Genomic DNA, 14,579 nt, shown 5'->3' with positions numbered 1-14,579 from the left:
TTTTTTTTTTCTTTTTGTCTTACAAAATGTCTTCTTTGTTTCAGTAGTTATTTTTTTGTGGGGATGTTGATTGACTGCATTTTTATTTCAACTCACGTTGTACTGGACTGTGTACAGATGCTGAACAGCTGAGCATTGTAGCTATGAGGTCTCATCATTTCTGTGGCATACCCTCAGCTTGGAGACTAATTATATACATTTTCTGTGTTTTTTGGTCGTAAAAAATCAAACCTTGTGGGCCTTTCCTGGGAACAATAAGCAAAGAAAGCAGCATTTGTTAAGGCAGCCCCTAGAGGCAGAGATGTAATGGTAAGAGAGCTGTGGTATGTCCCCTGCACAGTCCTGCTGCCAACACATCTGGCAGCGCTGTCAGCCCGCCTGCCCCCATGGCTTACCACTGTCGCGGGCACCCTCCAGCCTCTGCTCTGGCTGTATCTCAGCTGCTTCACCAAGGGAAGGCCTTGAGGTTTTTTTATTTGTAACACCTAGCAGTCCTTTTGGTGGCTATACGTTTCTGTTGAATTTGTTTTAAAGGCTTCTGCCCTCTCTTCAAAGATAAACATGGGATAAATGAAGAGCTGTCATTCCAAGTCAGCTATTTTTCAGTCAGACAGTGTTATAGCCCAAGTATTAAGAAAAAAAGGGAAACAGCAGATAAGATAGGTTCTGAGATTATGTTTATTCAGATGCTCTTTGAACAAAATCATGAACAAATTTTGTTAGTGTCCTGATGTCATAGTACAGTATAAAAAAAGTGCAATCAACTGAATAATTTTCATAGTTTTAATTCATTTCAGTTCTTAATTAGCTTTTAAGCCACACAACTTCTGCATAAGCTTTAAAGGTGCAGTTGTGCTTGTCAAATCATATTAGTTATGCAACAGATACTACTTTAGGGCTCCCAAAGTATGACTGACCAGGCAAGATTTCTGCAGTCTCTACAATAATCCCAGATGACAGTATTCCCTTGATCCTTGTATATATGGGAGGGAATTGCATGAGCAGAGGTCAATATCATCACATGTTATTTATTACATAACTGGATAAAACAAAAATATGCTATGCTTTGCTTTGCTTCTAGTATGTAGGAGATACATTCCCTGGAGCTTTACATTGTTCTGTCTCAGGGATACCTTGGATGAAAAGGGTATACTTAAAATGAGGTTTACTTGTAGTTTTGGAAGTATGAGTTGAAAATCAAGTTGTTGTGAGGTTTTATCCTAGTTATCAATTCACCAAAGCAGATGTGACAGAAATGATAATTTGTAAAGCTCTAGGGCAAAGTCAATTTTACTTTGAGACTTTAACTGTAAAATGCTTATGATATGAAGACCAAGAAAAAAATCCACCCTCTTTCTGTCATCATTCAATCCAGAGAAGGCAAAGCTCTTGACAACTGAGCAGTCTCTAGTACTTCAGATGAAAGTTGGCCACTTTAGCTCCAGAAGTATGGAGATGGCTGTTGTAATTGCTAGTACTGTAGATATGTCAAGAGCACAGAGGAATTTCGAGAGCAGCAGCACCTGAATAATTAAGAGGCCTGAAAGGTCTGTGTCAGTGACTCAAGTAAAAAGGTCTAAAATACTGGATGCAGGTAGCTCAGCTGAAGTGAACACTAACAGTTATTATGAACATAAGATAAAGATATTTCAAGGGTGAGAAGACACTGTGTTAGGAACGGAACTGTCTGGGAGCAGAATTTTGAATAATGATTTGCTTTTAAGCAAGGGAAAATGAAAGCTGGTGACCAAACAAAATTTCCCTGAGAATAAGTTCCATGCTTCTCAGCAAAATAGTAGGAACTCCATTCCTTAATTATTTGTGATTCTATTGACCAAAGCATTAGGGACTGTACTGCTGGTAGCTGGCATGCCTTGACATAGCAAAGAATGTACGTTTTCATAAACACTATCTTTTTCTGTTTCCAAGGAAAACAATGAAAGCATGTTATCAGACTGCTTTGCCTTACTGTAGTTAGGAACTGGAAGTCACTAGATGATACTCGTTATCCTTTTCACCACCTGTCACCCATATGGCATATCCAAAATGTCTATTTTAATTCCAATTGAAACAATACAAATAAATGAGAAAATGTAAAGAACAACAACATCCTACATAGATTGCACAGAATATTTATTCTGTGAGATTCTGAAAGTATTACGGATATTTATCCATGTCTATAAACTGTATGTAAATTAGTAACAAGACTTCTACCCTGTAGTGCTATAAAGTTTCTCTTAGAGGAATATGAAGAAAAAAAAAAGTGTGTAAATATGTGTGTATGTGTGCTTTTGTGCTTAAAGATTTTGATTTGAGATCATTGGTTTTATATTAAATATGATATTTTCATTTGGTATGTAACATTAGTTATAACCTAAAAGACAGGAGTTTTTTGTCTGAACAGAATAACACTGCTGGACTGGCAGCTTCTGAATCCTAAAGTAGGATGTACAGGCAGAGTTTTAATGAATCTTTTGAAAAGTGAGAGAGGAGGTTTAAAATTTAAATCTCATTTTCAAAGCTATGTTAAGGGCTTTAAAAGCTATGTTTAAGATCAAAGTATGCTGCATAGCCTTACAAGATCTTGACCACTAGGGTGTAAAATTAAAATATTGATTAGGAGGTATGACAGAAAACATCGCTACATGGTTCATGTGATCAACAGCTGATACCTAAAACAAAATCCACTGGGGGTATCAGAACAAGACTTTCCTTACTACCATGCAATTTTCCTGAAGGTTTACTGTGCATCCAGTTTCAGCTGCTGATAAATGAAAAAAGAAAACCCTAGTTACACATTGTCAGAATACACTTGAAATCTATTTGAATATTTTTTGTTATATTATTGATAACACCGTATACCATTAACTATTTAGAAACTTGATTAAAACAGCATGAGCCTAGGAATACCTACCAAATGTCTATTGAACAGCACTTTAGTTCAGATAAAGGCTGCTTTCAGCAACTCGAGGGGAAGCAGCAAAGCAGACCCTTTTGAGATCATTGCTAGCTTTTGTCTTAAATAAGTAGATTTAGTCTCAGCTTCATCCTACTGGCTGATAAGATAAACCACCTGGACGTGTTTTTTTTCTTAAACTCCTTTTTTTTTTGTGGGGGGGTGGGGGGGTGGGGCAGAGGGGAATTAAGAACGACCGGCTGCTTGTGGGTCAAGCAGTCAAACTAATATTAACATTTTAAACTATGTATATATCTTTGTTAAGCAGCAATGCTGTTCATCAAGACATCTTTTCTTTTGTGACACATTATCACAAATTTAAAAGGCTTTTAAACCTTTACCTCACTGTTTTTATAGACATGTAGCATCTCTTTGCTGTAAGGGATAAAACTAACCACTATGGTTTAGTATATGTTGTGCCTGTCAAAAGAAAACACATATGAGTGAAACCTTTTCAATATTGAGCTGAATGACAAATCTGTGACTGCCCTTTGTATAGACAAAAATTTATGTATATTGTTGAAGACTAACAGCAATGGTAAAATTAAGACATTTTAATAGGAATTTTGACAACTGAAGAATGCGTTTTTCAGAAAACCTATTAGTTGCATGTGTAAAACTTAACATTGGGAGCAACTTAAAATCCAGGGTTTTTTATATTGTTATTTCACAGGAAAATCACTCCAAACTAACAAACATGATTATTGTTCTAACACATCACAGCCTTTCACTATAATGCGCAAATAACTTTTAGTAGTTAAATTCAAAGTGAAAATAATGACAGTATTTTTTTCACAATGCATATATTACTTATGCTAATCTGGTATTAGATAGATTTTGATCAGTGAATACATTAAGTTGTTTTTTTTTTCCCCCATATTGCAACAGCTGCCTTACAGAGAGGCAACACTCACTAAGCAGATACATTGAGTTGAACCTCGTTGTGTGTGCAAAGTAGTGTCTCTGTTGCTATGAAATAGGCCAGTTCTGTTCTTCTCGTGTGGTTCTGACAGTTTATGTATGGGGGATATTGCCGTCATCTTGAACCTTCTTTTGTTTCCAAACTTAAATTACTGTTTTCCATAGGCACTTTTTATTAGATATGTCTCGACTTAAATTGTTTTGGTAGATGCTGATGCTTACATATGCTATTTTAGTTTGTGTTGATGATTTCTAAATATTATTTAAATCCTCAAACTCTAGAATGCATATGGATTTGATTATTCTAGTGCTTAGGTCTTGATTAACTTGAGTATATAATTTTATTTCACAGGAATTTGCTGCACTGACAAAAGAATTAAATGCATGCAGGGAACAGCTGCTTGAAAAAGAGGAGGAGATTTCAGAACTGAAAGCTGAAAGAAATAACACAAGAGTAAGTATACAGCAGACCTTTTCTGGATATTATGTACATGTAAAGCAGGAGGAATATACATAAATTTAGATCTTCATTTGTATAAATAAGAAGACAAATTTCCAGCCTTTTAATAAGTACATGAAACTTGTAAGGTTCTAAGTAAAAAGATGTATCTGCCCTGCTACAGTCCTGGAGGAAATGAGTGTATGTTAGCAAGATATATTACAAAGATAGCAGATTTTGTATATAACATGGTGAGTACATCAGTTTAAATATTTACTAAAGCAAGGGATTTATGCAGCCTTCCAAGCCCTGGGGCCTCCCTAAGTAGCTTGCACATATCCTCATCTTCTATCAATGCAAAAGGCAATGTTACAACAGACCCAGCTTTCCCTTGTGCCTTAGATTTGAGCTGAATAAGGATGAGATGAAGGCTGCCACACATAGCACAGTCTGTTGTTTAGTCTAGATGCAGCCATGTGACCCTTGAAGTAAATGTCATTCGCCATACAGCTGAGTGAGGACAAGATTTCACCCTTAAATTTACCATGTTCTACTTCAGTCAGATGTTGTTCTGTCTGGGAACAAGAATATGTGACAGCACCTTCTGAAAATTCTCAAATGGCGTACAGAATGGTTTTCAGAATAAAATAATTTGCACATGCAACTGTCTGGACAAAGGCAGAATTCATCAAGAAATGGAAGAAAGGAGCAGAGGAGGCTTTATGAGGGGTGGAAAGGTATGAGAAAAGAGATGAAACAGTCCCAGATCACACAGGACTCAGGCTGGTAATGAATATATGGAATACATCTCAGACAGACTTTGACAAAAAAATACTATATGAGCTAAATTTGCAATGTCATCTTCTTGGTTATCCTCAGTTCTTGATAAGTATACACACAAAACTGTCTACCTAGCATAACGCTTTATCCGTTTCACTACAAAGCCCGTTGAACACCAACTTTGGTATATTAAAACTGCAGTGTACCAACACTTACTGTGGGTCTGATATAAGTGGCGCAGACTAACAAAAATCCCAAGACAGCCTCATAGCCAAAGATAGTCACTTGCCAAACAACTGTGAGAGAAAAGGAAGATGAGTCAACTGCAAGTCATCAGCTAAGTCAGACTGAGCTCTGTCATAGGCACTTTCTTTGCAAATGAAGAAGCTTAAAGATCATCCATTCTTATGTTTCTTGTTTATATAAAAGAAAAATCAATAAGAGATTTTCCAGGAGAACTAATACCAACAGTTGAGAGATATAGAGTGTGATAATCCTTGCGAGAAGCCCTTGCAGTTAAAATTAGTAAACTCTACCAGTGTGTTTTCAGAATAAGGATGAAGCTAGGTATTGGTGATGAAGAGATTTAGGCCATGAAAAAAATATAGGAAATTCAGGAGATGTTACAGTAAACAAGAGGTTAAGTTATAGTCCAAGTATTAAAGGGAAAGGAGGGATTAAAAATCAGAGACATGCCTTACTCCGAGCTCTAGCATTTTCATTAATAATCACTCCACCATATATATATGTTCTTGCCAGGCTCTAAGCTGCCATATACTACTTAGTTGCCAAAGTTTGCTGTAATAATCATGCTATCTTCTATAGGCTCCTGTACACTTCTCTTATAGGGAGAGATCAGCATTCTGGATCCAAAGCTGTTGTCTTCAGAATAGTCTCAATGATAGGCTAACAATGAGATGTCTAGCAACATTGATTGAGAAGACATCACCTATAAAAGGCACTTTTGAAAACTGAGATTTATGCAGTTATTAATGGAAAAGAGCATTAATATTTTGTAAGAAAAAGTTGCTCCACATTTTTTCAGTTAATTAAGTAACATTTCTAATAAAATAATAATATTTGGATGACCACTGATACACTTTTGCAGTGAGGAAATTAAATGTCTTTTCTAAAACATAAAGTTAGTTAGACCAACTAATGCTTCTTTCTTCCATCCCACTAGTGTTCACACTTAACCCAGCTGTAGCTTAGCTACACTAGCATTGCTTACCTGCCCTCCCAGGACACACTCATGCATAACCACATGTAGTGGAATGAATCAGTACAACCACTTCTGTCCCAAGTAGCACTTCCTACTACTTTTAAATAAGGAGGTTCAGTTCCAAATTCTCAGATTGCTGTTTCTGATTTTTTTTTTAATTCAGTCTTTTATCTCCCTGGTCTGAAGCTCCCTAGCTTAAAGATATTGTTTGAAGTACCTACTGCTTCAAACTGAAATCAGCAAGAAAAAGAAGTGGGAACTCTGTCGGGTTCTGAGTACACACTAGCTTTCTGGCTCCCTTTCACATTTTCAGTTATGCCTAACTAAATTTTTTTCTTTACTGTAGACCTGCATCTATGTATTTCTTTATTTCTTGGTAACAGCCTCATACGGTTTTTCCCAATCTCCACAAAAGACACACACACACCCAACACCCCCACCCCCCCACCCCCGAAAAACACCACCACACATTCTGATTTGCCACTCTGTCAAGCAACAGTGGCAGACCCTGACAGTAACATATATTAGAGAGAGACCATGATGGAATTACATTCTTCGGGACCCATACACCAGATCTCAGCCAAAATACCACCTTTTAAAACTTACCACAATATTTAATCAAGTTCCTTCTAGCAGAATTCTTAAGCAAAGCTTCCTACTGACCTTTTGCTGTTGAAGTTCTATTTTTACTGCCTATAGTAATTAACTTTTTCTGGCATATTACAGTAGAAATATTTTCATGTCAAGAACTTAGCTGGCAACTTAATCTGTCAGTTCACGAGGCAAAATAGAAAATGCAGGAGCATATGTATTTGTATTGATTGGTGTGGTGTTGCTGACAGGAAGACAGGTTCTCTCTGGAAAATCATTGCATGAGACTTTGAAAGCATACATAAAAATATCGTAATAGAAACTGATACAGTTACTTCTCTGGATATTCTCTAGATAGAATGATCAGCTATAGCATGTGGAAAGGCAACATCTTTTCTGAAGCTGGAAAACAGGTCAATGTGATCTAGCATATTATTTAATGGAAATTATAAAATAATACTAATTTGGATGTGCTAAATATAAATTAAAATTGAAAGTTATTTTTGTCTCAGTCTGTATTCTGTAAAAGTAGAAAACGTTTGTAGGATTAACTTATTAAATCAGAATATGATTATGAGGAAATTTAGACTTTGGTTTGGCAGTTGAAACAAAAAATTATTACAATACCATTATGGATTAATCTGTGGTTTTTTCAATATAACAAAAAAAAGACACATGCATAATATTTTTGTATGTAGCATACAATGTTATTTAAATTAGTTCAAGCAGTTTCAGAAACAAGAAAAATTAAGCCTATGTTCACGATGAAACAGCAATAACAGTGTCATCATCTTTCTTTTACTTAATACCTCGACTTGAAGCATTTATTAAAGTGAAAAAGGCTGACTTAGATTGAATTTTATTCATATTTTATTGTCTCAATTCCTTAGTGAAAGCTTTATGAAATATTTTCAGTTAATCAATGCAGTCTCATAATACCCATAGATCAGAACTTAATCCTATATTTTATGATTAAATTTCCCTTTTATTGTACTGGAAAACTCTAAGAATATCTTTTAAATATGGTTTTAATTCCTTTTTTAGCTCATTTTCTTGGAGGTCCTGTTACATAGATCAGTTTGATAGCTGCTGAAACTAAACTGGGCACTCTGTTTTCTTTTTTCAACATGATAACAGGACCTCTTCCAGTCTGAAAGCACTGTACACATGAAAATAAATATAAATGTTTCCTAAAGTACTGTAAAGGCAAACGCATTATGTCACTAATGTAAATGACAGTAATTTTCATTATTTTTACCTCAATATTATGATCTATCTTCTAGACTAATGTGTTTCTTCTTTCAAAATAAGAACTTTGTCACAGAAAACAGGGTGACAATAGATAGTAAATGTAGTGTGTAGTAATTCTATACCTGTATCTTCAGACACTGTATAATCTAATAGTTATTATATTTGTATTCATTGTTCTTATAAGACCTATTTTATTAATTTTTATTACTTTGTGTCATTATCCTGCTTATTATGTTTTATTTCATACTTTTGCTTCACATGTGTGTGTTTCCATTAAGGTTTTTGGTCACCAGTATTCTCTTCTCTGTCTTGGACATATAGAAAGACAGACACGGGACACATGCTATAGTTAGGCTGTAATTTTGTTTTTTCCAAGAAAGATTTTCACCAGTAATTTACCAGTATAGCTGTCTGAGGTCACCTCAGCTGACCACGGGTGCAAATTGGTTTCCACCACTGTGGAACAATGCTGAAGAAAATGACTGGGTTTGTGACTGGTTTTAGAGATAATCTTCAACCTCATGTCTGCTGATTTTACCTGTCGTCTTTGCTTTCACCAGAGATGGAGATTCACTGAACGATGTGCATTCTAAATATAGACTGAAAGGACATTCAATTTTGCCTGTGCTGATTAAATATTTTAAGCTGGACCTTGAAAGAGAATTGTCTTCTTAGTGGGTTGCCCCATTCCTCTAAGGAATCCCTTAGCTGAGTCTGTCTCATTTTATTAAATCTCTTATCTTTTATATTTTTTCCCTGTATTTCATTATTTATGCCTCTCCTTTTCTCTCCATCACCCTCTCCTGATTCTTTTATTTTTCCATTTATTATCCTGCTATGAACTTCTTTTACAAACAGGTTTGCTGAGAATAAAGTTAAGATAAAATATTTTACATTGATTAAAATCCAGGTCCTGTAGTAATACAAACTCTATTGAGTCACGCTAATTTCAACTAACTGAGTCATCATTCCTAAAAAAGAATATTTTAACTTTTTTTTATTTTCCATATGTAAATCATTGTCCATGTAGTAATGATGGTATAGTATAATATAGGTAGTTGATAACCTACACCAATGTAGTTGATAGTGTTAAATTTAAACCATGCATTTCCTTTCACAATAACTCACTTCCATAAGTGCTTTGGAAGTGATTTGAAAAATACAGGAAGCTGGGTATATTCTAACAATTTTCTCTATTCTTATTGTTTTAGTTCTAATTAACATTTCAAAGATGCTTCATTCACTCAGAAAATATGCACTAGAGCATTTTAAAGTTTTTAATTTATTATTTTTAAACATTCTTTATGTTCATGAAGGGTTCAGAGCTCTGGAAAACTTCATCCCATTTAGCTAAGGTACAATTATCAGCACAGCATCTTGAGCATCCTAAAATTTGCCCAGCATAAGAGTAAAATTCTCTTGTCAGATTATTTCATAATTCATTGTCAAGTTCATGCTTTCCAGTAGGAAAAGCATAGTAATGATGCATGGGTGATTCTGTCCCGCCTGCTGCTGTTGATCTTAATCTTCTTTTCTCTGCAAGCTGCCTGTCCCTCTGAGTGCTTGACAACAGTAGGAACTTGTCACAGTGTGAGGGAGCAGAAAATGCTCAGTAGCCCATGTTCTTTATTAATGCCAGAGTTTAGTTGCAACACGCTAAAATACCTAAAGATGTTTCTAACAATTCTTTTGTAGTTTAAATGAACTACCAATATCATTACAATGTTATTTTGACATAAAATTTTATGGTTGTTCTCACAGATATTTGTAATACTGATTCTTGAATTATACAGGGGAGAAAGTTTCCAATATGCCCCTATACCCACAAGTTATTGTGATTTCCTTCAGTCATTAAACTTAAATGTTACTTGAACACACCGTTACCTTCAATGCCAATTTTATATGTTTATATGTCCCTTCCATCATCACTGTAGTGCTGGGACACTTCATAGTTCTGTCAGTGTCATTTGCTCTTCCCAGGGAAGTAGGGGAGATCTGTTACCTTTTTTTTTTTTTTTTTTTTTTTTTTTTCGGTCAGTATAATTGTAAGTGGGGCAAGGACAGATCAAACAGCAGTACCATTTCAGCAGAGCAGGGGGCAAGGCTTTGCCATCAGGTGCTCAGTCACAGTCAGATGTTCTATCCTTTGGGTTGTTCTTCCCTTTCAGCATGGCTGGGAGTAATGTGGCACTGGGAGACCTGGTTAATAATACTCTGCTCAGCTGTATTTACTGTAAGCAGTGCTCACAGAATTTGTGGAGAAATAAAGCTGATTTTTCCCGAAAAGCAAAAATAAGAAAGTTTTAGAAGCCAGAAACCTATGTCAGCATGTCTTCTTGATTATTCTTAGGGCTGACTGTAAGGAAAATTCCATTGTTCAGAGATAGTTTCCAGAAAAATGAACCACTACATACCATTGGCTGAGTAGCCTGAGTGAATAAGAACAGAAAGAAAACATATCAAATGTTCACAAGTAGTGCAGAAATTCTTAACTGCGATGTCAACTCATCTGTCTTTATATGGTAAAATAGGCAACACAATATTTTGCACTTGATTTATTTAATAACTATGAAATATATACAGACATTGAAATATGGTTTTGTCATCTCAAAACTGGTAATTCTAAGCTAAAGGCAAAATTAGCTTTAGTGTATATTAAATGGGTGACTTTCAATGGTTTACTTTTATGTTATGCATGTTTCTAACATGGCAGTAACTTAACCTAAAGTTAAATATGTTATCTCTCGTTCTACAAAGGGCCAGGTTGCTGCACTGTTCATCCCACATAGTAAACTCGTCCACGATCATCCCACTCTGCTCTATTCTTACACTTGGAAACCTTGTTTAACTTTTTGTTTGCTCTTCATTCTTTTCGATCTCCATTCTTCCTTCTCTCAGTAAGGATCTTGTCTTTCTTCTGTCCATGCTGACTTCAAATTCCCTGTCAAAATTGTCTGTTTACATCAGTTCAAAATGAGGTTCTGGATGTATATTAGTTTTCTTCTTGTGTTCCACACACAGACACACACGCCCACACACACACCCCCCACACACACATTTCTGCAGAAATTCATAGCATTTTATCTGGACTTAGACTGTTCCAGAGGTAGCTATGATGCTATGGTAGCTATGAAGCTATGGTAGCTATGAAAAGTTTCTGTATAAAGGCAGACAAGACAGACAACAGAGCAGGATGAGCCAGGCTCTGACAGGATCAGCCAGCAAGTGGGAATGACTGTGGAGAAATGTAAGTCCCCAGCATAAATCAGAGTCAGTATTTGGCGACCCCAGGAATACAGAGTGGGGCAGGGTCCACCTGCAGCGGGAAGGACATGTTGCAGTCACACAGTCTCTTTGGAGAGATGTGGCAGAGAGTAGGCTGTAGCATTAGCTACACCAGCTGTTGACTTGCTTTTCTCCAGCTATCTCCTAGATAAACTATGTGGCTTAGAAAAATCATGTAAATATATGAATTTAGGCCAAAATTCAGAAATTCAGTTCTATTCATGATGGCAATTAACTGTGTGTTTAAGTACTGCTATGAACAGAAGTACTCTGTAAGTATTTGGAAGCTATTCTGATCTCATTTGAGTTACAACCTTACCACAGCCCTGTACCAAGTTCCTGATGGCTCTATGATGAAGAGGTCTCTTCAGATTTGCCTGTTACTTTGGACTGCCTGAAATAATTAAAAATTTACCTATATCTGCTGCCAGCCCTACAGGGATTGGATGACAGAACTCATTAATTCCTTGTTCATTTGCTTTTGATAAATACAAGCCATCACCTGAATTCAGAAATGGTAGAAATACCCTCCTTGAATTGCATGGAGTCATTACAGTTCATGATGTATGAACGTGGTTTGCATATGTGATTGCTGACTTTTTGTGAATAATACAGTTACTGTAACATAATAACCAGGCAAATCCAGACACAAGAACCATGTTTGAAGCAAAGATAACATCAAAGTATTACAACTATAATGGTATTACAATCTGGTTTTGCTCTTCTTTGTCTATTAATTCATGTAACAATAAAGGTCATTATGTGACTGAAAATAACTATGGAGTACAGATAAATATATATCTTTAATAATAGTAACTAAACTAAAAAGCATATCAGAGGAGAAATAATAAACAATTATCCCTGTAACTTTCAAATTTCCAGTTCAGTGACTTAGATGTAATTGTATGTTGTAATTACAATACATTTAACATGCATTGTGAGTCATGAATTTAGCTATCCTGCTTTAACCTTACAGCTAACCAATTCTCTTTTATTTTCAGAGTAAGAACAGAAATGATAGCCCTATGAAAGTAAACACAAATGGGGAATTTTCTACACAATATCAACATATAATTTTAATTTTTCATTTCACCTCAGTAATAATGAAAAATAGTTATCATATGTTTTTATATTAGGTTATTTACAGGTTATTTTACAGATATTTACAAAAATGTGAAATTCCTCTGTATGGACCTTTGTGTTTTCCATCATGTTTGTAATACAACAGAGACAGTGAACATTTTAGAGCACATACTAGTGACAAACACCACTAGCTGTGGCATTTAGAATGAATAGTCTTAAAAATTAATAAAATATACTGTTTATTTTTACATAAATTTGTTAAGTAACCTTCAGTATACATTGAAAATACATTAGAGTTAGGGTGCATTAATTATGAACTTTAGTATTTTTGCATGATGCTTTAGGCTGGCTTTGGTTGTTATTTGTTAATGCTCATTAATTGCTATCACAAATAATACTGTAAATATATACTTAAATTAGTGATCCTATGCTGAGTGATTTGTTGTTCTCACTTTTCATAGCAGGGTTTTAAGTGAAATCATTGGTAGATTTCCTATTATTCTATTTATTCCACCTGATTTAGAATCATGAAATATTGTCAATAATTCCAGCAGTCTCTCCTAAATGAGGTTGCCATGAAAATCGCCATTTATTATCATGCATTTTGTAGTTAGAATTTCCAAAGTGTTTGGCTGCACAAAAATTAATAACCTTTTATATCATGTCCAATAGCTGTTACTGGAGCATTTGGAGTGCCTTGTCTCAAGACACGAAAGGTCACTGAGGATGACCGTGGTGAAACGGCAAGCACAGTCTCCCTCAGGAGTTTCCAGTGAAGTTGAAGTCCTCAAAGCTCTGAAATCTCTGTTTGAGCACCACAAGGCTTTGGATGAAAAGGTACAGTATGGAAAAAAAGCTTACTAAATACACTCTGTCTTACTTAACTGTGCCTTGTGACACAGTAGAACAATAGTACTGTTTATTTACTGTTTGGAATGTCTCCTATATTAATAGTATTTACACATGGCCAAAGAAATCCATACGAATGTATGACCAATAGCTGTAATCCACTTCAGGTCACTTCAGCTATCTTTTCTAGACAATAGCACTGACTTTCCAAAATAAGCAAATCATACACCTACCAGACATGCTTCTCCTATTTAGCACTAAATAAAGATGACAACATGGAATTTGCTGTCTGTATGATATGGTTTTAAGTTATTGTGGAGAAAATGTAGGTATCTCAAATTTCAAAAACACAAGAGTGAAAAGGCAGAATGACATTTCTAACTGCTTACAGGAACTTGTCTCTTAAAAATTTTTAGGAGGAACACCTCCTAAGTTTTAAGATGTTTTTAGCATTTACACGTAAGCACAGTGTTCCCTCTACAAGTAGGATGACCTAAAATAAGTAGTAGATCCTTCTTTATTAGAGGTAATGAAAGGCTTGCAGAATCAAGATAAAAACTACCACAATAACTGCATCTAGTCATGCTAATTAAGAGGGTCCTTCCTTCCACTGAATTCCTTCATGTGTCCTGGGCTGGAAAGACTCTTTTGTGTAAATGAAACTTTGTACAACTATGAGGATGTACAACACCTTGCGCATTGCTTATATGAATTCAGAAATCCAGTTCACATCTAGAAAGAATATGCTCAGAAGATGATGTATCTCAGTTAATAAGTGCCTCAAATCTACACATGCAGGGAACACATAAGAACTACCACTGACAAGCAAAGAACGTAGTTCTTTGTGGGCTGTGTCTTGGCCGATTTGCTTGTGTTCATTGCTGTGGCTGAGTTGCTTCTCTGTTTGAGATGGTTGGGTAAGTCGGGGAGATGTGCAGCACAGCATCTGAAACCATTGACTGCACAGTTAAGCTGTGTTGTGTAGAACCAGTTCAATGGTCTCACAGTAAAAAAAAATATATTTTTTTTGTTTCAGAAATCTACTCAGAAAGTTGGCTATATTTAAGGAATTACTATTAAAAGAAGCAGCTTTATGAAAAGGGTAGCTGTAGTCATTGGTAATAAGGGTGTGAAACACAGGGTTATGAGTCATATTGGGTTAACTATCGGGTTCAAAGTTAAATGAAGTTTAAGGAACTTAT

At 35.5% G+C, this 14,579-nt stretch overlaps 1 protein-coding gene across 14 annotated transcripts in view; it reads left to right on the top strand.

Moving 5' to 3' along the window:
* The window catches only part of PPFIA2 (PTPRF interacting protein alpha 2), a 356,002-nt gene that overhangs the window by 220,856 nt on the left and 120,567 nt on the right, over positions 1–14,579 (top strand). For all 14 annotated transcript variants that reach the window (XM_080393253.1, XM_080393250.1, XM_080393245.1 and 11 more), the window contains 2 exons: positions 4,230–4,331; positions 13,201–13,365. In XM_080393253.1, coding sequence (XP_080249379.1) covers positions 4,230–4,331; positions 13,201–13,365 — 267 coding nt within the window. The remainder of the gene's footprint in view (positions 1–4,229; positions 4,332–13,200; positions 13,366–14,579) is intronic.

Source organism: Falco punctatus (assembly GCF_963210335.1).
Source record: "Falco punctatus genome assembly, chromosome: 6".
Classification (NCBI taxonomy): Eukaryota; Metazoa; Chordata; class Aves; order Falconiformes; family Falconidae; genus Falco; species Falco punctatus.
Note: the sequence above shows the minus strand (reverse complement) of the source record. Positions and strands in the feature narration are given on the sequence as shown.